The following is a 26,489-nucleotide window of genomic DNA, read 5'->3' on the forward strand; positions in this document are numbered from 1 at the left end:
AAAAGACGTGTAACGGACGACAGGACCTCCTCGGCATCTACAAAGTGTTAGCTTTAGCATTAGCTCACTTGAAGGACAGCTTCCACCACTAAAACCTTGTCCTTATGTAACATAAAACCTACCGCTTTAACATTGAGTGGCTAAAAGATTTCCCTGGTTTGATACGTGTAAATATAGTTTCCAGAATCTTTCGTTGGCTTTAAATTGGCCTACATGCACATTTTATCAGTTTTCAGACATGCACGTATTCACTGAACATCTAGTAAAGCCAGTTTATTTTTGAATGAAAACGCACTCCTCTGTGTGCTTCTCAATTTTCCTTTGTACTACTGAACTTTTTAGTTTGTTAGCACAAGTGCTCTAGATACCACCAAGCAGCTTGTACTGATAAATTTCATGCACGCAGCAACAGCAACTAAGGGAGCTGAAACTTTCTATGAATTTTGTCAACTGATTTAAATTGTTGTGAGGTCACACATTTACAGCCCTATCGTCACCATTCCTTCAGTCCCTTAGTGTCCACTCAGCCTATTCCAGTTAACTCTCTGTCTCTCTGTCCACTCCTCCACCCAAACCACGTTCCTGTGCCCTCTCGCGTCTCCGTGGCATCAGCTCATCATCAAACACACACGCGAAGACCACACTCATGAGCACATGAACTAGGCCGAGTCGCTGCCCGGCAAAAGTCTGGCTGTGGTCACTTTGGTCTTGGTGATAAGACAGAAGACGCCTTTAGTGAGCTGTTGGTATTCATCAGTTGGGTTCTTTAAATCCTAATGTTTTTAAACTAAACTGCGCTGAAATGCACCAATGTCTCACTGCGCTGAAATGCACCAATGTCTGACCGCGCTGAAATGCACCAATGTCTCACTGCGCTGAAATGCACCAATGTCTGACCGCGCTGAAATGCACCAATGTCTCACTGCGCTGAAATGCACCAATGTCTCACTGCGCTGAAATGCACCAATGTCTGACTGCTCTGAAATGCCCCAATGTCTGACTGCGCTGAAATGCACCAATGTCTGACTGCTCTGAAATGCCCCAATGTCTGACTGCGCTGAAATGCACCAATGTCTGACTACTCTGAAATGCACCAATGTCTGACTGCGCTGAAATGCCCCAATGTCTGCCTGCGCTGAAATGCACCAATGTCTGACTGCTCTGAAATGCACCAATGTCTGCCTGCGCTGAAATGCACCAATGTCTGCCTGCGCTGAAATGCACCAATGTCTGCCTGCGCTGAAATACACCAATGTCTCACTGCACTGAAATGCACCTGTCTGTCTGCCAAAAATCTAATTTTCAGAACAATTCTGTGAGTAGAGGTCACTATTGTTTGTATTAGTGATTGAGAAATCTACCGATTATTTCAGTAAATCAAAACAATACACAACTTTCAAACACAGTTTACTGGAAAGACTGTTAAAATATTAAAACGTGAAAAATATAAAATGACTTTAAGGCAAAAAACAAATAGAAAAATACATCTACATGATTCCCCATGCTCTGCAAAAAACAACCAAGAGGAACAAAAATGACAGCATGAGGTTTTAAATAGCACCTCTACCAGCTCTACCATGTTTTTCTCCTGTCACTTCAAGATAAGCATGAGTAGCATGTCAAAGAACCCAGAGATCTTGCCATCTCTGAGATATACACAGGAGAATTGTACATGAGCATTATCTGCCCCTTTCAGGGCAATTTTGGGGATTTATTAACAGAAAAAACTAAAACTAAAAACCTTGGTTACCAAATGTCCTGGCTGAGCGAGTACTTCAGGAGAAAACTGCATTAATTCAACTGTTTGCTGAGCCATTCTTTTAGGGAAATATACTATACATTTTATCGTACTTGCTGTCACACTCTCAGGTAATTACACACAAACGTAGTGGTTAAGTATTGCAGTGTTTGATGAACTCCCTTTAGCTATTCAGTGGAAATGGAGCAAAACAGTCAGACCAGTTCACCACCGGAGTGTGAAGCTTTTTAACTGACTGTGACTATGACGGAATGTAACCACCAGTGTATATCGCACATAATCTCATCTTGATGTGAAGTCTGTGAAGATCACGTCTGTATACTATTCGTATAATGACATGAAGATCTAACCTATACCACACTGTCCTTATCTTAGTCTATAGTCTACATCCCGTGTGTCAAACACAAGGCCCGTGGGCCAGATCAGGCCCGCCACACAATCCTATCCAGCCCGCAAAAGTATTTTAATTTTCTATTAATATTAGCCCGTTTCACAATGTGCTGCACTGCAGTCCCTAGCATGTACTGCATCATAACGTGCTCTAACTCTCCCACCCGAACAACAATCTAAGGGACAGCAGTTACACCACAATTCTGCATAATTCCACACCAGTCATATATGCATTTCAGTTTAACCGATATAAAGTCCTAATGTTAGCTCAGCAGCTTGGAAACTGAGCCCAAGTCTTAATGAATTTGCAGCAAAGAAAAGATGCCAGGCATTTAGTTCAAGCAAATAGGTAGGTTTAAAAGACCAAGCACCTAGGAACATTTAAATTTTTAATATTTTAAGTGTCCATTTAATATTTCAAGGTGTACTACAAGTGTCTGTATTTTACTGTTGAAGTTTTTGCATATTTTGAATAAACAATGGCCAATTCACGTTATAGCACAACATTATTGAAAAATGAAATAAAAACATATTTTTTCCCTCTGGCCCCCAGATTTGATGAGATTTTTTTAATATGGCCCTTTTACTGGTTGAGTTTGACACCCCTGGTCTATACCATACTATTCTCACCAGGGGTCGGCAACCCAAATGTTAAGAAGAGCCATTTTGTACTTACAACAAAAATCAATCTGCCTTGGGAGCCACAACACTACGTCCATTTATTTAAGTAACGTTCTACCATCTTGGCTGTAAGTATGTCTCAGTATGTGCTAATGTCCTAGTGCAGACTAAAAAATATAATACAAACAAAAACACAGACTAACTTTGCTCTGCTTTAAGCTTTAGTTTAGTTATAGCTGCTTTTCTTGCATGTCCAGCAGGACATAGAAGTAGAACAGTTTTTTGTAAAATGTCTCTCAACGTGCGACTTTTTACGAGGCTGAAATCAGCTTCTCATTCTCCAGCATCGAGTTCGAATTTTCCCGTTCCACCTTAAATGGTCCCTGAGGCACCAGAATGTAAGTGCTGCACCATTTAAGGCAGAAAATTCAAATGAGAAGCTGACTACAGCTTCGTGACTTTTTAGTGTTTGTGAGTTTCTCACTGCAGATTAAATGTATCAGGAAACCAGCTGGAGTGCCTATAAATACAAAGAAGTCCATTGGTCTCCAAATTATTGATCTACGTCTTAAATCTTTCTCTTTGCCGTTTCGTTAGCTACTAGCTAGGCGAGACTGTTGTCTGTGTTGCTATGGTGACCAGCAGTCTGTGCACCAATCTTCAGGGTTAAAGAGTGAATTAGCAGTTATACATTTACTTCAGCATTTAAGACCATTTATAGGTAAAATTGTGTTCAAAAACGATCAGCAAAAGAGGGCCATTTTATTTTTACCTAAATTCTATTTCTAGTTTTATTTCTATTTTTATTCTGCTGTGGAGACGCAATAGGGCCACAAAAGAGCCGCATGTTGCCGACCGCTGATCTATATATACCGTTCTTATCTCTATGTGAAGATCTCGTCTATACCATACTGGGCTCATCATGAGGTGAAGATGTAGACCAGCGGTGCACAGCTCCGGTCTTGGGGGTCCTGGTGTGTAGAACAGTTTGGAGGTTTTGCTACTCAAACACATCCAACCAAACCTGGTAATTGACAAATAAGGAGTAATCAGGAGTGTCTGACTAGGTGAAACACCAAACTGTGCAGGACACAAGCAAGATCTAGACCATACCGCACTGTTCTCATTTTGATGTGAAGATCTAGCATATACCATTCTTTTCTCATCTTGATGTGAAGATTTAGCCTATACCATACTGTTCTCATCTTGACATGAAGATCTAGTCTACACCATTACTGTTCTCATCTTGACATGAAGATCTAGTCCACACCATACTGTTCTCATCTTGACATGAAGATCTAGTCTACACCATTACTGTTCTCATCTTGACATGAAGATCTAGTCTACACCATTACTGTTCTCATCTTGATGTGAAGATCTAGTCTACACCATTACTGTTCTCATCTTGATGTGAAGATCTAGTCTACACCATATTGTTCTCATCTTGATGTAAAAAGTTTGTCCACACAATACCGCTATCTTAAAGTAGAGTAAAGATCTATTCTATACCATACTATTCTTACTTTGATGTGTCAAAGAAAGCGTATGGTAGAGGAGGGGGTGGTGCTATTTTAAGTATCATGATGTTATTTTTGTTCCTCTTGGTTGTCAAAATTAAACCAGTAATGGTGTGTCTCTGTGTGTGTGGGCCTGGGGAACCACCCAACACCTGCTATCTTACCAGTACTGTGTGTGTGGGCACATGTGTGTTTGTAAATGCGTGTGTGGTTTGAGTCTGAAAGCAATTGTGTGCGTTTGTGTAGTGTGTGGGAAAAAGCTACAAGACACTCCACCTACTGAGAGACAAAGAGAGAGATTACAGCCTCCCTCACACACACATTCACATATTTCTTACAGGAACAGGGAGATCACTTCCAGGAATCATAATGGAAACTTCCTTTATGGACAAATGCCAGATATGACCATGAGGATAAACCGCCTGGCCTCCTCTAGCCCACAGCATTAGTGGTACCGTGAGACAAAAATGCAAATGTCGGCTAAAAAAATGACCTCTCCAATGCAGAATTTAAATCATTATAGCCCACCAGGCCTAAAGAAAAAGGACTTGCCCACAGCACATGACTGCACAAACAGCAGATGGCTTTTTATACGTGTGAAAGCTGTAATGGCCAGGGACACAAAATCCCACCCATTTCCTCCCTAAAGAGGCACAGTGGTCAATTTGTGGTCCAATAAACCAATCAACAACGAAGCTTACATCCTGTTCAGTCAAATCACCGCCACCATATCCAATTATAAGGATCACACTGAACATAAGGATATCCTGAAAAGGCTGCGTGATAGGACAAAATCCCTAAGTCAACAAATAATGCAACCAGGTTATAGACTGACCCGTGTTATTTTGACCAAAAATGTTTACCTTTCATGTAAAACTCTTGATTCATCAAAACATCCACAGAAAGCCCTCTAAAACATCTTACGTTATTGTTGTAGTACTCAAGTCCAGTCTTGGTTTCAAGACCGGTTTTGAGACTGTAAATTAACAGGTTGCGACATCAATTGGAGTCAGTCTCAGGGTAAGGCGGACTCAAAAACTGTCAAATGCTGAATGCAGTGCTTCCATCTGTGGTAGCTGGAAACCGATACCTTCAAACAGAACAAAACGGTCCTTTCTCTACATGGTAAAATAAAATCTGTTCACTGCCAGTTAATCTAACTGATCCTCTACGATGGCTTAACTGGATATTATTTGTTTGCTGATGTTCGCTGGATGCAAAATTCAAACATCTGCTCAGAGCAAACCAGACAGCATAATCTTACCATCATTATTTTTTAAATGTTACCATGAAGAGCTGGACTAAGACGACAATATATAAATATATAAGCATATTTTAGGCTGTATTTTACCTAAGACTATATTTTTACAAAATATTTTAGGAATTATTATACATCATCTATAATGAACGATAATATATGTACAATAAATTACAAATGAATTTCACTTTTTCCCCACTCCTTTTTACTTCACATTCTAAAAAGAAAAATATATATATATCAATCAATATAATCAGGTCTCGGTCTTGACTCCACTACTTCAGTGTCTTGGTCTTGACTCAGACTCGATGTGTCCAGGTCTCAGGCTTGACTTAGACTCACATCTAACAGTCTTGACTACAGCACTATTTGATGTCGTTCAGGATGCTCACAATGATTATACAAAAGGTCTCACTGGCATTTCATCACTGCCAGATCAAGACGTCATAATGCTTTCTTCCGTTGTTGCTAAATTAACTTATATTGAAAATTAGGAACAATTCTGCTTTCCCATGAAATGTTATCACTTTGGGGACACAAAGTTTTGTTCTGACAGCAACAGTGTTACAGTGTGCTAAAGCCAATATTGGGACAACAATATATTGCACTGCTCTACCCCAATGCCTCAGCATATTAACCGCACCTAACCTAAATAACCTAACCCGACCTAAATAAGGTAGTATGATATAAAGCACTGTTTCCTAACCCACGGCCCTGCACATTTAAGTGTTTTTCCCTTCTCCCACCAAATCTGATCTCATTAATCAGCTCATTAAATACCCCAAACTGAACTGAAAGTGTGGGTGTCAAAACAGGAAAAGCACTAAAATGTGTAGAACAGTGGTACTCCAGAACCAGGATTATCTAAAGCACAAGCCACCAAATAGAAGCCCAGTACTGCTACCTGCTGAAGGCAGTTCTAATCCTAGACCATTTAAGAAACACTTGTTTGGAGCTGTAACTTTTATCAGGTGATTAAAGCTCCAGCAGGATATATTTGTTCCACTGTGTTTCTTGTATGTTCCAGATTTGTGAAACATAGTATAGCAGAGACAAGCCAAGGCAGAGTTTAAAATGCTGGGTATAAAAGGGCTTGACACATACCTATACCAAGATGGTGTCTGGACATGCCTTTCCTGCCCGTGTTTGGTGTTGATGTAATGTAGGGAGTGATACTTGAGAGAGTACACAAAGCGCAAGACCAAGAAACAACTGTCATAGGTAAACAGCACCCTGCTGACACACATACACACACGCACATGCTCATTCACACACCGCTAATATGAGCCCTAAGGAAAGCACCCTTCACAAATCATTAAACGGATCAGGCTATAACCACGACTGATAAGAGTTCTGCTGAGTTTCACACGAAACTTCTACTCCAGTTCAGGCTTCACTGAGCCCAACACAGTGTATAAAAGAACAAATTCAGAACCTGCTGTATGAATAACTTCTGAGGAAATCGCACACTGTTAAGCAACACAATCTAATCCTGAACAGAGCCGGATTCTCCAATGAAGTTATCCAAATATATCAGGTTATCACAATATAAGATGATATTTAAGGCTGTATTAATAGAGTTATGAGTTAACTTACATTTTTTTACATTGTATGTTTTATGTTATTTTATTCCCTGAGGTCCACTTACGTCTTTTGTGTGGGTTCATGTACCACAAATCAGTCATCAGTCATTTTTACATGACCATCTTCCAGCCTCGTTTTGTTTCTTAGCTAAGGCTGTTTTTGTTACTGTGCCTGATATATGTACACTGATATATATAACCAACATCTGACTGCCCTGTATTGGGCCTCAGTCAAAAAGCAATCTGGCCTGAAACACTCCTTGTAACTTTAGTATGAATGGGTGGGCTAAACTGCGATAGGCTGAATAGGCAGATATATGTAAATGTGTTTGGTTTCCATGAGTGGTACATTCTAAAACTTCACAGACTATGTCAAACTCTATTGTTTAAAACTCATGAGGAAAATCCAGTTTTCCATGTTGAGGGCCTTTTAACCTTTTCAACTCCTTGAGACCACCAGTGGTTCCAAAACGCACTTGGTCATATTCTTCATATATTTCATATTTCATAAGCTACATTCAAAAGGTGGGTGTCATATAAGAGCTGTTACTGTCTTCTTTCCAGTCAAATAGATGGGTAATGTAATTTTAAACACTTATAATAGAAGAAGCTGAACTCACAATTTTTTTTGTCTACTGAAAGTTGACCAATTTTTCCACAAATCTGGGCTATAAACTATAAACAAATGGTGTCTCTTCAGTGATCTGCTCTGTACAAATTATTTTTTATAAAATAATACAAAAAGCATCTAAGATTTTTGGCTTTCCACAGTAAATGTGTATGATCATAAAACACATGTTCTGTTCATTTGAGGGGAGCTTTTAAAATAAATAAATAAATAAAACAGAAATTTACATTTATTTCATGCAGTTACTGAATAATTTGCCTTACGATTTGGTCATGTAAATTCAGATGGAAAAAACAAAATATATCCTGGTCAATAAATTAATGAACGTATGCTGGTACTGGTGAGTTAAAAGTGTCTTGCAAACCTGACATAGCCTATCCAGATTGTACTGTTAACTGAGAATTTAACCAGATGGAAAGCACATTTTAAAAAAGAAAACTACTTAGTGTAGATGCATTTTGAGCTGTACTTTCGAAACAATCCGACACACCCAGCAAATGACATACTCTGCAGTTAACTAAGAACAAATGACGTACATTGTAGTTAACTAAGCATTTGTCATCTTTTAATACTGCTATAACTAAAACTCTTTATTTCTGAATGACGCAAATACCGGTACACCAATATAAACAATATACCGGCCAGTACTAAACAAATAAAATCCAAACAAGGCTGTAGTGCAAGTCTCTGAATTCTCTTAGTCACTGTAAGTCTGTGTACAAACAGAGGCACTAGCAGCTCACTGCAGCAGCTCGTGCATGTAACCTCTTTGGACCGGAGAGGCACACAGACAGGAAACCGCAACACTAGAGAAGAAAATAACTACAAGAGACCACGAATGTTGCTTAAAAAGGACACTGAGAAATGAATCGTATACGCTGTAAGAATCAGGAACTACATACCATCATTAAAGTTCAGTCTGAAGTAATCCTCTTTCAAATCTCATGTCCCAGAGATGTTAGCAAAATCTCAGCCCGTCTTCAGAAGTGGCTCAGAAGTATGAGAGCAGCTCCCTTCCACTCAGCCTCCTCCCTCCCCTCTCCCAGCACTCTTTCCCTTCCCTCCTCCTTTGCTCTACTCTGACCTTCTTCCTCTCTCTCTCTCTCTCTCTCTCTCTCTCACTTCATTTACTCTCTCTGTCTTCCTGTTAGCATGTTGGATCATTCTATCAGCAGTGAGTACGTCTCCCGGTCTCCACACTAAAAGCACATGGTCAGTGTGCATTTCCTGTAAGCCTGGTCTCCCTCCCTCCCTCCCTCCCTCCCTCCGTTGCTCCACTACAACTCCACTGAACTGCTGCTTCACCAAGGATTGCCGACCGCAAGATTCAGGCTCAAACCAGATAAAACAACTACATGCTATAACAACACTTGCATTAAGATGTGTAATCACTCTAAGTTAAGGCGTAAGTACTGAAAATGGACAAATGCTATTGGCTATTAAATTACTCCATATTTATAGAGCCTATATCATGGAAAATCAACTTTGCCTCAGTGTTTTTTTTTAAATAAATCAGTGTAATGTAGTATGTTAATATTTTTGAAATGTACCACTTACTTCCCAGTCCTTTTATGGAAAATTGGGCTGCAAAAACAGCCTGTTTTGAATTCACTGTTTTTGTGAGGTAACAATAATCAGTGCATTTACATATCCACCTATCTAGCAGTTTAGTTCTGCCCAATTCCACTGAAGAAGTGTTTCAGGCCTGGACTGCTTTTAGAATCAGAATGCTTTTAGAGGCAGAATACATGGCACCCAATCAGAACAGAAGCTGTTTACATATATAAAGAGACTTAAAGGAACAGTAACAAAAACAGCCTGTTTTATTGTAATAGATAAAACACACTGTTAGACAGTTATTTAAATGTAAAATGAATAAATATCTATTTTAATATTTCCTTGTCCCACACTATTCATTTCTCTATGTGCCACAAAGATTCTTGTGTGTGCATGTTATAGTGGCAAAAGCATAACAAATAGTTAACATAAACAAGTTAAAAGAATTCAGTTCAGTTTCAGTTAAATGTGTGTGTGTGTGTGTGTGTGTGTGTGTGTGTGTGCGTGTGCGTGCGTGTGTTTGGGGGGGGCAGTCTAAACCTGTTAGGCTGGGCATCAAGTATTTCTGCATGGCTGATCACTTTGTGCTGCAAATGAGAGACTGGACCCGTATAAGGCCAGCGAAGGAAAAAAGGAGAAAAGGCTAAAACAAAGAAAGTAAAGCTTTGAGTGAGACTGCCTTTCTCTCTTTGTTCTTCTCATCCTTAAGAGCGAGACTTTTCTCTATGGATCTACAGGATATGAGCACTGAATGGACTCTCCGTTACCTCAAGTGGTTGGCCTCTACCAACAGCTCCAGCCTTTGTCCTGTACAGTTACAGAATGTCATCAAAAATCCCATTTAACAAAAAAATTCTGAGTGAAGCTGGAGTTTAAGTTTGACAGATAACATTCGGATTCCAGTTCAAAATGTTACATTATCAAGCTGGACTGTTGTTGTAGTCAGTTGAAACGAGGCAGGTTGGAAATGAGAACATGTTTGCCAACATCGGCTCGCACACTACAAAAAAAAAACTACACACAATCTATCCTAACAGTGTGACCTTTCATATGCATACAAAATAAATTTCATTTGAGATTTATAACGCACTCTAAATTCCCACATTTTGACAAATACTAAGCTGTACACTATAATTTTACTTTTCCAGTGTCGAAGCACGATCCGATGATGCTTGCATGGTCTTTACAATGTGTTTAGCTTTATCGGTTTTGCTGCCCTGCGGCCCTTTATTAGTGGACTGTTCCGAAAAAGTTTAATATAAAGTGTAAAGTGACCAGTTTTTTTCATCTTTAGAATTTAATTAGGGATGTCCACACACATTTTTTGTACAGTGCCTTAAGGCTATCCTAGTGACTTATTTACATCCTGGACTAAGATTGAACAATAACAAATTCAATTAACATTCAGGAGCCACTGCTGATGAGTCACGTTAGCCCGGAGTTTTCATAGAGAGAGTCAAATGAGAATTCAAATGATGTTGCTCTTGTAACGGCTTTTTTCCATTTCCCAGAATACATTGCGTAACACATTGTGTCCTTACATAGCTAGATGGAGAAACAGTCTCACAAGAACATGATGACAGCATGATAAAAAAAAACGTGTTTGTTTAATTGGTATAAAAGGGGTGCAAATTTCATCCTGCCGTCCACTGTAAGCAGATAAGCATGATATTTTAGTATTGGGTATTTTAGTACTGTTAAATTTCAATATTAGGATATTTTATATAAACAGTATCATGGTATCAGATGATTTATGTTGATTAATTTATTGTTAGCAAAGTCATTGGGTATTCGATGCTAAAAGAATGCCTTACTAACTTGCATGGTTTGTTCTGATTGGACTGTTTTGTTCTCTTAATATTACATCAAACGGAACCTTACAATTGTAAATGCTAATCAGAGAGAAAGCAGATTTCCAGAAAAGAAGATTTTAGTTTCAGTGTGCCAGTGTATTTTGAACTGCAATTTCATCAACTATCAAAACTACCAGCAAATATCTATCAGTGCTATTAAAACTAATTAAAAGTGAATAGTGTTGTGTAACACCAGTACCGGTATGCGGTGGAAAAGTCTTAGCCAGCCAAGAAATTTGTTTCAACTATTTACCTCAGTAGTATGTGTGTTTTTTGTCAGTAGTGCACTATTAAACATTAAAAATAAGCATACATACATTAAAACCTGAAAGACAGTTATTAATATCTTGGTTAGAAGAATACAGCTACAAGAACAGAGGTTTGGTTCCTGACATCCAGTCATTGCATGGAATTGTTCAATTCCACTAGCAGCTTATTTAATTTAATTTAATGAAGGTTTGCTTAGCCAAACTAGATACTAGATGCTAACTAAATACTGAGCTTCCTTATAGACAGATTTGGAAATGATTAATCTAACAAACACAATCACAATGTATTGTTTATTTGTATTTATTCTAGTGTTACTGTTTGTTTAACAAAATAAACGCTAACTGTAGGGATAAAAAGATTTATGTAGCATTTTCTCATGTGCCTGAGACTTATTCACAGCACCGTATGTGTCAGCCAGCACTAATTAGTAGGAATTGGTCAAGATCGGAATTGGCCGATTGCTTAATTTTTTTTTGGTTGGTCTGTGTTGCAATTTTATGATGTATATAAAAGGGTTCCATTTAAATGCACTTGCACTGCATTTGAATGCAGCTGCTACACCTATACAAAAATGTGGCTGCATAATTATGCATGGCTCATTGTGCTAAACAGCCAGGCACCTCTTACTTTCGATAAGCACTTTATAACTGGATTTATAAAAAACATATTAAAAATGTCGGTTTGAGTTTTATAGTAAGTATTGTTTTTATATTGTTTTTATATTGTAAGTCTGTCTAACAGAAAGTGCAGGAAATGTGCTAGTGTGTTAAACGTGTTCAGTTAGCTTGCACAGTCTAAGGTTCAGATTACGCTAAAAAAAATTGTCCATCAGGGTGTAAACAATGAGAATAAGAAGTCAGACCCAAAAAAAAAAAATCACGGTGTGTGCATCCCTAGAAATAATAATTATTCAAACCAGAGCACTGGCAAAAAAACAAAAAACAAAAAAAAACAACAACCGTACACCTGAAGCCGAGACAGGTGATTCCTGGTGGAATCGAGTTGGGGAACCACACAGCCACACAGTGAGGTTACACACTCACATATAGCACATTTTCCTAAACTGGCCAATCATGCAAATTCCTCTTCAGAGGGCCAGCCTGATCTTGTCTGCCCCGCGGGACATTCCTCTGCGCTTCCTGTGAAAACATCAGCGCAACAGGCTTTAGGCTCTCACAGACTGCACTGAGCCAGGCTGGTCCTCCTGAGGCTGCCAGCACAGGGGCCAGGGACAGACAGCAGGCCTCAGAGAGTGGCACCATGTTGGGCCCCGTCTACGGCCCCCAGTTGCACGCATGCATTCCTGCCCCATGAATCATGCTGCATAGAACCCACAGAAAATGAATAGCCTTTGTTGAGCTTAAAAAAAGGACAGCGACAAGCTGACACCACTTTAACAGAGAGTCAGGACAACATGCGCAGCTAAACAAGTGTTTGGAGACGACATACAGTCTTAAAGGAAGACTGAAGGATATACACACTGAGGGTGGGAAAAACAATGAATTCTTAGATGCATCATTATCGTCTCTTGAAAGATTTTAAACTGATTCACAAAATGTCAATCAGATTTTTGTAGGCACTGCATTCCCCCTAATGTAGGGATGAATGATTTAGAGAAAATTCCCTAGGGCTGTTATTTTAGCCATGAAGACCAGAATATTTTTACACATTTTTACAAGTTACCGCCTGTTAGTTCAGGTTGTGTTGTCGCACACACAGCACATAGATGACTGATTGCTTTTTGCTTTTTTGATCTAACTCATTTACAGGCAGTTCACAAGGTTCACAAGGTCATTTAGGTTAAATGAGGAGTTCTGTCCCTATGCATGTCCACATTTGCAACAGAACAATTATTTTCTCAATATCAAGTGTAGATTCGAAGCTTTCTGTGTGCTCTCATGTTTTCTAAAACTGTACAGGAGATGCATTTCTTTCTTATTGTTGGATACACCATGTCTGCTTGCCTGTTAAGTGTAGAAGCTCATTAAAAAGCTCAGTATGTACTCATTATTGTTTTGTTTCAGTGAGAGTAACAAAAAGTGTGACTGATATGTGACCTAAATTCCTATTCATGCATTTTCTTGTTCAAAATAGTAGTTTGAGTAGATAAAATTGCATAAATAGGCATTAAGGGGTTAAAACTTAAGACAACAGGGCAAATAATATAGGCTACAGCTGGAATTGCAGCTCTTGTGATTTGAGAACCGCACTCAAAATTCAATTTAAAAATGCGATCTCAATTTAAAAACAGCCCTACCCTGCTGTAAAATGAAACTCACCATAGCAAAACCAAGCAAACATGCCTCATAAGCTGAATTACAGAGAAACTCTGCTATAATGATACATTTTTCCAAAATATGAAGTGCACTTTGGACACTGCTATGAAACTCAGTCATTTACACGAGCATGTGTGGAAGTCTGAGGTTCCTCCAGCAAGTCGCACTATTAGCATGCAAGTTGCTGGCGTCCTTTTTGATTTGCTTTTTTAAACAGCCACAAATGCACTAGTTTGAGGTCAACTTTCAGATCAAAGTATTTCAAAAAATGCAAAAGTTTGGGTGCCTCTGGTCAAATGATATGTATTGTTGATTTTCTAAGTGAAAACAAGTTACATCTTCTACAGGGAACAAACCTCAGCACATTTTAATGAACAGTTACTGTTTATTTGCTGAATTTAACATATTGAAAAAATACAAATCAAACATAAAACTGTCAAAAGTTACCTGTCTGTTACCTGTAGAGGAAGTGCTAACTTACAACAAAACATGGAGGTATTCAATCTTTTGCATACAACTGTATGTCATAGAAATAATTTTAGAGAATCATTTCTTGGGCACCTTGAATCGAAATCAAATCGAATCATGAAGTGCCTAGAGATTTCTACCACTAATACACACAGAGACACATGTGGGCTGTCCTACCTCAGTGTCTGAAACGCAGCACATGCAGAGCTAATGACATGCCTGGCAGTCTTCAACTACCTCCTTCGGGTGAAATGTCATGCTGCAGTTTGCTCTTTCACTCATTTCCTCTACCCTCTGCCACTTACTCTGTCTTCTCCATACTTTGCTTCTATTCTGTTTGTTTTGTCTTTAAAGGCTTCTCTTTTCCTCTAAACAAAGGTAAACAAGGCTGGATGTTCCTCAGTCTGAGTGGAATCCTGCTCTGGCCAGTTGACCAGTTGAGCGAACGACAGAGGGAGGGGGTGTAAAAATAGAGTGAGTAGAGTGAGTGGGACAGAGAGGCTGAGTCGGCACATTCTGGGATTAGGAGTCGGATCGCACGCATGTGCGTGTGTGTGTGTGTGTGTGTGTCTGTGTGTGAGAGACCGAGAGAGACCACAGCAGGCTGGAATGCCACAATGATCTTCATACACAGCTATACAGGAACTGACCTCTACATTGCTCTCTCCTGTTCTCTCTTTTCCTCTCTGTCTCTTCCTACCTTCTTCACACACATAGCTTCACCATGAGACATTTCTCGCTAGAGTCCGAAACACACAGATGTGTGTGAATACACACAACACTTTGCTTCTTGCTTGGAATTGGTTAAAAGCTCATTTGGAGTGGTGGGCAAAATTGCAAAAAATAATAAAAAGTTTACTATATGAAGACATTTTCATAATACATTATGAGGACTGTCACAGTTACTCAATCAAAATAAATAGTAATTAAACAGGAAGTTCACAGTTTTTAAAAACATTCTGCACAATTCAATTGTTGAAATGTAAGCAGTTATTCAGAGTGGTTTTATGTGCATTGTAGAGAAACTTACAGACAGTGGTGGTGATAGGAACCAGGGCTCACAATGTCATTTTATTTACTATTCAGAATGGCCAGTGAACCTAGGCGTGTCTTCTGAGTTTTTATATGTAATGTCGTCAATGAAAAAATAATGGTAAATCTGTGAAAATAAGTTCTCTTTGAGTGCTATTTTGCCTTACAATGCCCAGCATGTACCTCACTGCCATCAATGGATTTAAAAAAGAAAAAAAAAAATAATAACCTTAGGGTAAAATCTTACCTCAAAACTATCTTAATACAATGTGTTCATAACCATTCATAACCATTTATTAGTAACATCATAACTTTCTGCAACGTAGCTTTTAGAGGCATTAAACTATTTGGACATCCGGTTCCTATCACCACTGCTGTGAACAATTCTGACTTAAAATGTCTAGAACATTTCACATCAAACCAATCTGAATGACTTTTTTTACACTGTAGGTATTAATTATGCACAAATTTAAAAACAGGTGAAAAATGTACCTCGTTCACAAATGTATGGTAATGATTAGTCACCAGTTTGCATAAATGATAATGCTCTTACTGTAATACTCTAACAGTAAGAAACAGCCTGATAGACACACCCATTAATATGCATTTTAATGATGTGTTTTAAAGGCTTTTAAATGTTGTGCATGGGTGGCACACCCCTACTTTGAGTCAATGGTCAATTAGAATTTTTCTTTTTTTTTCAGTACCTGTATGAGCTCAGGCCTGAGGTTGATGGTGTGCAGCCAGTCTACGAGGTGTGGGTACGAGTCGAGGGCCAGTGAGCGCTCACAAACTGGAACTCTCTGCTTACACTGCAGCTGCTTAGTGATGTACATCAACAGCTTCACCTATAGGGGGCACACACATACAAACCACAGAGTTCAGAGGAACGTCAAAGCTGGACTTTTCTCATCACAGCATCAGTGAAAGTGGTCTACTTACTACACTGTGGCAGCCCAAACGCTTACCTGTCTGGAACCACCCCATCCAAAGAGTCTGCGTGCCATTCATATAGAAGCTGACCTTAATGCAAGAGAACCACACTGACTGGATCAGACTACACCATGATGAGTCAGTTAAAGTTAGTAGCAACACAGTAACCAATCAGAACCCAGTTATGAAAACTGATAGGTTTGAACATGAGAGCACCAGAGTGGTACTCTTACTAGTATTAACAGTAGGGATGCACCGGAATCGGCCACGACCGGAATAGGCCGATATTTTTGCACCAAACACATGGTCTACAAACGGCCAATTAATTATTTTGATTTAAGCTGGTCTGTGTTGCAACTGTATGATATAACACAAGTTAGGTAGGTGCATGATCACTGTGTTCAATGACGCTGATACAACCATACCAAAGTGCTGTAGCATAATTATGCATGACTCATTGCGCTAAATAGCCCGTCACCTCTTACTTTCGATGTAGCTCATTATTTGATTCATGTAGGTACTTGATTTTACATTTACTAATTTAAAATGCCCGTTTGGCCTGTTGACAAGCGAATATTGATACTTACGTTGTGGTTTTGGCTAAGAGAGAGTACAGGAAACAGTATGTTTTTGTATGTTCAATTAGCTTATACAATCTAAACTAAAATCAGCCAGGAAAAAAATGAAAAAACTACGATAGAGATGGTTCATAAAAAAATCATAATCTGTGCTTCCCTAATAAATCTAAGTAATCTAAGAGCAAGTCAGCAGAAATCAATCTGCCATGTAGTGGGAAGGTGGACATGTGGCACCATACAACAATCAATATGAGACAAAATTATTCCAAAATGACTAAACAGTCAGATTCACACAATTAACAACATGCCAGTAAAGACTTAAATGGCAATAGGACACCAAAGTGTGAATCTAAGTGACAGTTCAGAGTAAGACTGTCAACCATTTCTGTGTATGCAAACAAGCACTGCATGCAAAATGCAAAGAAAGCAGTGAGGCCCAGAGCTGAGGAAATCCCCTGCAAATGACTTCACTGTCAAAAGGTGGGCGAAAACTATTGTCGCTGTGTGCTTTTCCGTGTTTGTGCGTGCGTATTTGTGAGAGAGAGACAGAGGGGGGTGGGGAAGGTTATATATATGTATGGTTACTAGTGTGAAAATGGGTCGATGCAAGCACAGTTTCTTAAAGGAACAACTCACATTAGTAGAAAATTTGTTACAAATAACATTACACAGAAACTTCAACAACTAAACATTATGCCACATTTTTTCAGTATTTATTGTGTCCACTTTTTGCCTTAATTAAAGTTAATCGCCAAACACATTCACTGATGTTGAGGTCTGGGCTCGGGGGTAGATAGTACATTGCTCTGAGAACTGGCAGTTTCTTTCTTCTTTTCTGTCAATTTGCCTTTCTCAGTAATGGCTTCTTGACAGCTATACATCCTATCAGACCCATAGTGTTGAGTTCTCACAGTAGAAATGTAGACAGAAATACCTGTGGACTTTTTTCAGATCTGAAGCAAAAGTGGAACTTGACTTTCTCTTATATCTAAAAAATAAAAACTGTTCATCTGACGGTGACAGTTTTAGTGGTCTGCCAGGTCTTGCATGGCACGGCTGTTAGGAGGGCTATTTTCTCTTTATCACCCTCCCTTATGCAAGTGAATTGTCATATATCTACTCAGAAATATATCTCAAACCTGTTAATGTCTTAACTTATACTTAATGATTATTTTGACTAGAAATTAAACAAATGAAGGGTGGTGTCTCTGACTTACACAGGACTACAGCGCTTCTTGATTGATGAGTGGAGCTCTACTATTACACTTTTTTGGACCCCATAAGTATACTGCATACTGGCAATCTGCTTAAACTGGACATGTACAATGTAATTATTCAGTACTGCATGGCCAGTACAAAATGATGCTGTAGCTGGTTTTGCATGTCTCATGAGAAAGCATATACTAGTTTTCGTCCCTAGACTGGCATGCTATGGTGTAATATGCCACAAACCTAAAACAATGGAAGTTAGCTATGACTAACACTTGGAGAAACTGGGGTAAAATGTCAAATAGTTTCCATAAGTTATGCGCTGCCTCCCAACGTGCGTGTCACTACTGTGTTACCTTAGATATGCTATGCAATTGTCTGACAACTGAGAAAAAGATACTCTATTGTGGCTAGACTGTGTCTTGCTCTTAATTTGGGAGTACATAGACTTGTCTATAAATAGCCAGCAGTTATTATGGCAAGGGAGTCTGGCCTGTCTTCCTCATGGGGGTGTCTGCTCTGTAGCCACGGCAACTGGCTGGAACACAGGGGCAGCCGGCAGGCCGAATCCTCCGTGATGTCACGCTGAGGCCAGATGAACCACAGGTTGGAGGACGGTGCTACCCACTACAGTGCACAGCAGCCTATACAGAGCTACTCACCATTCTTACTCAGTGAAAGCTACGATATTGCAGAGGGTTCAGTTATTGACTAAGGTCCGTAGCAATTGCTGAAATATGTGGAATTATCATGATTTGTATCTGTAGATCAGTGCATGGATCTCTGTAACTGGGTTGACAGGCTTACCGCTGCACTCTTTAAAGAGCTTACAATAATTACTGTAGCAGCCAAACTATCTATCAGATTGCTAAAGACAAAATCCCAATAACTAGCTTAGCAATCAATAGATCAGACTCTCTGTGTATGCCTAAGGCTGAGACTACAATCAACATGACCCACACCACCATGTTTAATGTCATATGTCTCACTTCCAGCTAAATCCACACCCACTTCCAGCTTCAGGTCTCACGCTTTCTAGCTCTAATTTTATTTCTGCATCTCCTAGCAAAATGTCAGCATTGGTCTGTTCACACAATCTTTTGGTTCACTGAAAAATATGTCAGTATGAATACTAAGCAAACCAGAACTAAAATGCAACAGTGCAGTAATAGGTCTTTTTCTGCATTAATCAGTACCAAGTGAACCTAGCTACAAATATAAAAATGCTCTTTAAAGCCACATATGCTATCTAGGCATAGTATGAGTGACATGGAACCTGTTGCTTTTCGTTTCGGCCCTCATGTTAACAGGTCAGAGCTTTCAGAAGCGCAGCAGGGCATCCCAGACACTGAAGCGGCGCAGCATTTAGAAAAATGTTCGCTGTCAAAACACAAATATGAAAAAAACATGAAAATGAATGAAAATGATGCAGAAAAGCAAATAAAAGCTCGGTGCAAATTCTTCAATTCAACACGCTCATGTCACGCAGATTTAGTATATGTGAAACAGGCCTAAGTCTCACCTCCCAACATATGATGCAAGCCCTTCAATACATAACTTTATAACTTTTATTTTGCACGCTGCTAACCCGCTTTCAGTGCAGTCTCTGCAGGGCTGCAACATGTACAGCATTCATTGAAGGAGAGTGGGGAGCAGCATTAAAGTTTCAGCAGTTGTTGGGCTGTAGGAGGAGGCACGCTGGTTGCGTGTGAGAATGCCCCTGGGCTGATTTAATGCACCGCTCGTCTACGAGTGCACCTCAAACACAGCGGGTGTTAGTTTGCACCAGACACGGCCTGGCACATTGCGCGGGGCTCCTGCTGTATTCAGTGACTATCTCCCGCTTCATCTGCCTTCTCTGTTACACCTCTCAAGGGGCAGCGAGCGGTTGGGGTATTCATATGCGCCTGCTTAACTTAAAAGCCTGTTTGACAATAACCTGTCTGAGCTTCTCCAGGCCAGCGGAACGCAGCCAGCCTCGAGTCTGGAGGAGCAGAGGCCTTACACAAAAGCACAAAAGCAGCTGTCTGCCTAATCAGTGAGGAGGTTTACAGACAAAGCTACAAAGCACACTACTGACGGTATCTGTTACTGCAGATACACGGTCTATCTGTGCAAATAGAGCGTGGCAACTGCTGGCATTCACTTAATCATAATGGCCCCTGACTGATCAGTGGCAGGTAATTCAGAATGGAGCGTGCTCCTGGCGTAAAGGTATACAGCACACAGGCCATTAAAGGGATACTGGGTTGTGTAGTGTAACTTCAACTCAACACCGAGTTAGGCCATGTGTTGCTGAGTAGGCCACACCAAAGAAGAAGAACTGTCAAGTATAAACTAAGACAATTTAACAAAAATCTGCCCACTTCACAATAACAGTCAATCGAAAGACTGTCTGATTTGGTATGTAGAAGGATTTCAACACATGGGAAAAACGTCATAGTTGTAATAGCTGATGAGAGTAATTGTAGACAAAGGTGGTTCATGTTACTGCACGTCAGACTGAGATAGCTATACACACTGCTACAGACTACTAGGAACTACCCACTACTATTGTTAGTAAAACCACTAAAATAAAAAGGTAACATCATGGAAAATACTGTATATCATCATACAAAACCAATAACAAAAAAATTCTAAAAAAGTAACATTACATAAAAGGAAAAACATCAACTATCAATGTAAGTCAATTTAACAAGGTTTTATTTTAAGTCATTCTGGACCATTTCTGTCAGGTCATTCATTATGATATTTTGAGACAGTGTAAACAGCAGTTAGCATGCTCAAATTCTATAAACAGCAACAGTACGCAAGAACTATGTATTAGATATTCTAATTAATAAATTCATTAATGAGGCCTCATTTATATCCTATATGCTAATTTGTTCTTAATGTAAGTTCTCAGCATTAGCGTACAAATGATTTATAAAAACACAATGTGCTGACAAACTGCACACTTTAAAGGGCCCATATACCATGTTTTTTTATTTTATATTAAATTCAATATCACAATGTTATCCAAACATATCAGGATATCACAAGATCGGACAATATTTAAGTTCATATTAATAAAGTTATTTTATTGCATTACTGCATGTTAGTTTTTTCCTCACTTCTAATGCTCTAATGCTCAATCAGTTTTTGTTATTGTGACTTTAATACTGGGGTATGTGAATAAGCTCTGTTCTAATTGTCCAGTATTCATTCAGGAAGCAGTTAAGGCTGAATCACTTCTCATAAATTGTAGCACAAATTGTCAGAGCTAAACTGCTGCAGGCTAAAAAGGTGCATATATGTAAAACTGTTGGTTTTCATGACATCCCAAAAATAATAAATTCAAAACAGACTGGTTTTGCAGCTTAATTCCCATTTATATGTGTGTACAGACCAGGGAGCTGTTTACAAACTACATCAAACTCTTATTTCAACAAATGTGAGGAAATTTCGGCTTTCCATGATACTGGCCCTTCAATACCTGTACCACACTAGCACATGAAACATATTCATATATAAGCCTGAAAACCACATTTTCATGCCAAAATCTCATTTTAAAAATCAAATTACTTAAACATAAATTTCAATTAAAAAAGTGGTCATTTTAAGTTTAAGTAATTCGTGCATATGCATGTTTTATAAATGAGGCCAGAGGTCTGAACCTTAAAAGAAGGTTCTAGCATACCTCCAAGTATCAACACTTCATAATGAAGCATTATAACAGCATGAAGTCCTCTGTCAGATTACTGTCAATTCTGATTTATCACTACTAATTCTCCCTCCACATGAAATAAAACACATTTCTTTTCTACATGAAAAAAAAGATCTGGGGAGAAAAGCAGACAAAGAAGGTGACAAAAGCAACGAAGAGACTAGAGGAAAGAAAGAGAAATAAAGGGGGGGAAAAAATGAGAAAAAAAGTTGCAGAGAAACCGCATGGGGATTTCCTGATACGAACAAACAGTTGGTCTAGAGGCCCTCCTCTACCCGATTGGCCTTCGGAGCCTGCGCTAACTTTCCTTCCATAGAGACAGAGTAAATACATGCTGAAAACCAATTTGCATTCAAACACCCCTCTGAACAAAGGCCTTCATTCCTTCAGAAACAAACCTGTAACATTAAAGGGACTCTGCCCATATTTAAGTTGTCTCTAACTGGGGGATATTTATAGACTACAACATTGCAGTGCATAGCATTGTCAGAGCAAGATCCACAACGAAGTGTAACTGGTTCTGCCTGCATTATAAAGGCAATTACACCTCCCACATTCTTCTAGGATATAAGCCTCTGCTTGACAAACTCAGCTTTAAAACAGTTTACATGTACCAATCGCTGATCCTTTGCCAAGACTATTAGGCCTGTGAGGTGGTTACAGGTAAACAGGATTTAGAAGGTAATCAGTTCACTCGTTCACCAGCCTGTGGCCACAGTTAAAGAACATTGTCTTCAGCTCTTAAAGGAAGGACAGTCATTTAACCATTATTTTCAACTAATTTACAAGACCTGCTCCATAGTAAAGTGGACAAAAGAAACAGATAGATTGCCACTTTGTAACTTTTTTCATTTTCTATTTGCTATACCATTTGAAGATACTGTGTTTTACAGCATACAAACATTTTATGATGACGGACTGATAAAAATCTCAAATTACATGGAATAAAATGTCCCAACATTAGCGTTATGGATGCACAATGATATCAGAATCATATTGGTATCAGGAGATATTTACTTAAAAAAAAAGATATTTGATGATGTATTTATTATACTCAAGAGGGCCAGCTGAATGTTTAGCTGATGCTGAGATACTGTGCTAAAATCTGTTTTTTTTTAATTTTACTGCATTTGTAACCTTACAGCAATAAATTTTACATTTTATCACAACGCTAACGCATAAACATCATATGTAGCAGCATCAGCAGATAACTAGTTGTAAGTATGTGGACACCCCTCCTAATTATTGAGTTCAGGTGTTTTAGCCACACCCATAGTTAACAGGTGTACAACAACAAGCACATAGCCATGCATTCTCCATAGACAAATACTGGCAGTAGAAAGGGTTGTACTGAGAAGCTCAGTGACTTTGAACGTTGTACCGTTGTAGGATGCCCCAACTTTGAAATATCTGCCCTGCTAGACCTACCAAGGTCAAGTGTAAGTGTAATTATTGTGAAATGGAAGCATCTAGGAGAAATAATAATTCAGCCACAAAGCAGTAGACCATGCAAACTCACAAAGCGGGGCTGCCAAGTGCTGAAGAATGTAGCGCCAGGCCTCTGTTGCATCACTGAGTTCCAAACCTTCTCTGAAAGCAACAACAGCACAAGAACTGTGTGTCGGGAGCTCCATGAAATGAATCAGATTTCACTATCTGGCAGTCTGATGGACAAATCTGGGTTTGATAGATGTCATGATAACGTTACCCACCAGAATACACAAGGCCAATAGTAAAGTTACCTGACCTGCACAAATCCTGTTTTAACAGAAAGGGCACAGATTTCCACAGACACATTTCAAAAGCTTGTGAAAAGCCTTCCCAGAAGAGTGGAGGCTACAAAAGAGGGGCCATCTCCGTACTGATGCCCACGGTTTTGGAACAGGATGTCCAACACTCTTATATACGTGTGATGGTTGGGTGTCCACATACTTTTGGCTAAATATCGTATGTACCTGAAAATATCGGATGACGGCATCAGCCCACAACTCTCATGTCAGAGGATCCCTAACTAATATACACTAAATTTAAACATGTTTTTTCCATCTCCTATAAACTTACCAGAAGCTCTGTTAGGAAAAAATTGGATTTACAAATAACAAAGAAACTCTTCCTTCTGTTTTCATGGAAAAAAAGGAAACACTCCTATAAGAGGATACACAGATTTATAAAAACGCCAGTTCAGCCATTCAATCAACCACACTGATTTGTGTGCACCTATGTAAACCCACGGGGCCGGATTTGTGGATATTCCATGTTTTAGTCCCAGGTTTTAGGCAAACCTCTAACAACCACTAGTCTGTCATTTCAATTACCTCCACTTTGGGTGGGGAGGCAAGGATTCACCAGAGAAAACTGCAATGGTTAACTTCATACTGCAACATTACAAACTGCCTTGTATACTTGTATCTGAGATACTTGTATCTGAGAGAATTGACAAGACCTTGACCCGTCCCTGAACTTCCTGCTTCAGAGTTTCTAGGTCTGTTCACATGAAATTTCAAAATTCAGTTCCCCTCAAAGTGGGAAAGACAAAAACCAGCACAGAATGCTTCACATTTAACCCTTTAACTAGGTTAGGGTTAAATGTTTTTGATCTTTTTTGATTAAAAAGGTGGTCATTAAATTGTCGCTGTTATTAGAAAACTTGTATCTCCAAAGCATTAACCTTTTATTAAGGTTAATTTCAAGAGATTAAGACATTTCTATTAGACTGCTCTTCAAATACATAAATAAACAAACAAACAGAGTCTCCATTTTCACATGACCCTAATGACATCTTATGGGATGTTAAGGAATGGTCTAGAGCAGGGGTGCCCAAACTTGATGTCTTGAGTGGGCCACAGAGCAACATCTGTGTGGCCGGGGGTTAAAATGACAAAAACAATACACAAATAAAAAAGCTATGTAGGTAACAGGTAATATGGTCTAGAGGCCAAGAAGCCAAGTGTCATACCTAATCATTACCATCAGAAGCGTGGCTATGCACGTATCAGTTAAAGTCACTGAGGAGATCTGTACACAGGAGAGTTACTATACAAACACACCTACAGACTGTTAGACTGCACCAAAAATGGTAAAAAGTACATCTATTCTGGAAAAGTTACAACCAGAAAAAGTCATGATCAAGAAAAGGCTGAACATTTTCACACTCAAGACTGACCTACATCACTTTGCCAACGCAAACAGATGACACACACTTGAGATAAACCACAATCATGTCCCAACTGACTCATCCACTATCACTCATCCCACCAGTAATGGGAATGAATGCACACACGACAGAATACGACGCAACTGCAGATACATAAAAAAATGGTATGATAAAATCAAAACAAACTTCAGATCTTGATACAAGCCTTTTAACGTAGCTGCCCTCCTTTCTAACAAGACTCATGCGGTTATAAACCAGTTTGATCCTGATAAATTTCCAGCAGCATCCTATGACGAAGAAACTCACCACCTGTTCGTTATTATGCAACATGTGGCTGTGAAACAACATGCTGCTGCCCAGGCCTGCATCAGCTCCATGATGTCAGCTCCCTGATAGCATCATACTGAGACCTGCACTTAATGCCCAGGTCCTTTGTTCTTTTATAGAGACCATTAAATTAGATGTCATATGTACACTTCAAACGTAAAGGTTCCTAAATGGTTCTTGGCTTCAAAGACCTTTCATTTCTATAGAAAGTTTAAGTATGTGGAGGGTCTTTTATTTTAAAAAGCTTCCTGGCACATCTCATTTACAAAAATGGTTACGGCACAATACCACTTTTTATTTTTCAATACCTACATTGAAATCTTGAGTGTCAGCTGATACTGATACAGAAAGCTAGACAGATGTGAAAATTTTCACTGGCATATCGGGACACCAAGTCAATGAATCTTGTGGCCAAAATGAGAACTCTCTGGCCAGCATTATAGCAACTGTATATACACTGTATTTTATTGTATATGCACTGTATTCACAAATGACTCTGTTCCAAAACCAACCAGGTGTTGTGTTTTGAGTCCCCTACATCCACTCCAATTTTTCCCATCATAGCAGTCAAACCAAAGACTGACACGAAGGGATCCCTGTTTTTATTATATAGTCAGGTTGTCTCAGATATAACACGCTCGACAGAACATCACATTCTTCCTGACATCATACTTAAGCCACACAAATTCTTTTTTCCACTCATCTTTCAAGTTTCTAATTAGATTTTTTGTAGTTATCATCTACATCTGATTCTGAAGGCAAAGTTATATGTTAACAAATAGCAGTACTTATGTTAACCATACAGCTGCAGTTGACGAATTCCAAAAATTACTGACATGCTGTACCAAACAGGCTTTGGAACTCATGTGCATGTGAAACACAACTCGTCTGGTTCTGGTGGTTAGTTAAAAGGGAAAAAAACCACAAAAAGGCAAGTGGCCACTAGGGCTGACAGATTAATTATTTTTATATATTGAAATCGCAATGTGAATGAGTGCAATTTTGACATTGCAAGAGCTGCAATTTTAATTGTAGCCTATATTATCAACAAAGCTGTCTCTATGGGTTTTAATGGGAAAAACTAATAACACAACCCTTGAACCCATGAAAACAACCCTGTCAGAATGTGTGCTTGATGCAAACAAACTGATGAAGCAACAAACTAAAAGGCCTGGCTTTGTTCCTATAGCCCCTCCAGTCTCTTCAAAAGGTTCACACAAGTGCTCTGTGATGTGATGCTATTATTAGGTTCCTTACACAGTCTGTCTGAGCCCCTTTTATTATTATTAGCTCCAATTTTTCACAGCTTTTACTGGCTGATCACATCACTCAGTTTTTTTTTGTTTCACACTGCATCTAGTTCTGAAATG

At 39.1% G+C, this 26,489-nt stretch overlaps 1 protein-coding gene across 8 annotated transcripts in view; it reads right to left on the reverse strand.

Annotated features, from left to right (window-relative positions):
* Positions 1-26,489, reverse strand: part of ksr1b (kinase suppressor of ras 1b) — a 51,908-nt gene that overhangs the window by 21,461 nt on the left and 3,958 nt on the right. For 2 of the 8 annotated variants that reach the window (XM_036562554.1, XM_036562547.1), the window contains exon 2: positions 15,920-16,060. In XM_036562554.1, the coding sequence (XP_036418447.1) occupies positions 15,920-16,060 (141 nt within the window). Of the gene's footprint in view, positions 1-6,649; positions 6,701-8,658; positions 8,972-12,479; positions 12,576-14,357; positions 14,619-15,919; positions 16,061-26,489 lie in introns of those variants that run through there. The other 6 variants (XM_036562594.1, XM_036562586.1, XM_036562563.1 and 3 more) reach the window with 6 other exon arrangements.

Source organism: Colossoma macropomum, unplaced genomic scaffold (genome assembly GCF_904425465.1).
Source record: "Colossoma macropomum unplaced genomic scaffold, Colossoma_macropomum, whole genome shotgun sequence".
Lineage (NCBI taxonomy): Eukaryota > Metazoa > Chordata > Actinopteri > Characiformes > Serrasalmidae > Colossoma > Colossoma macropomum.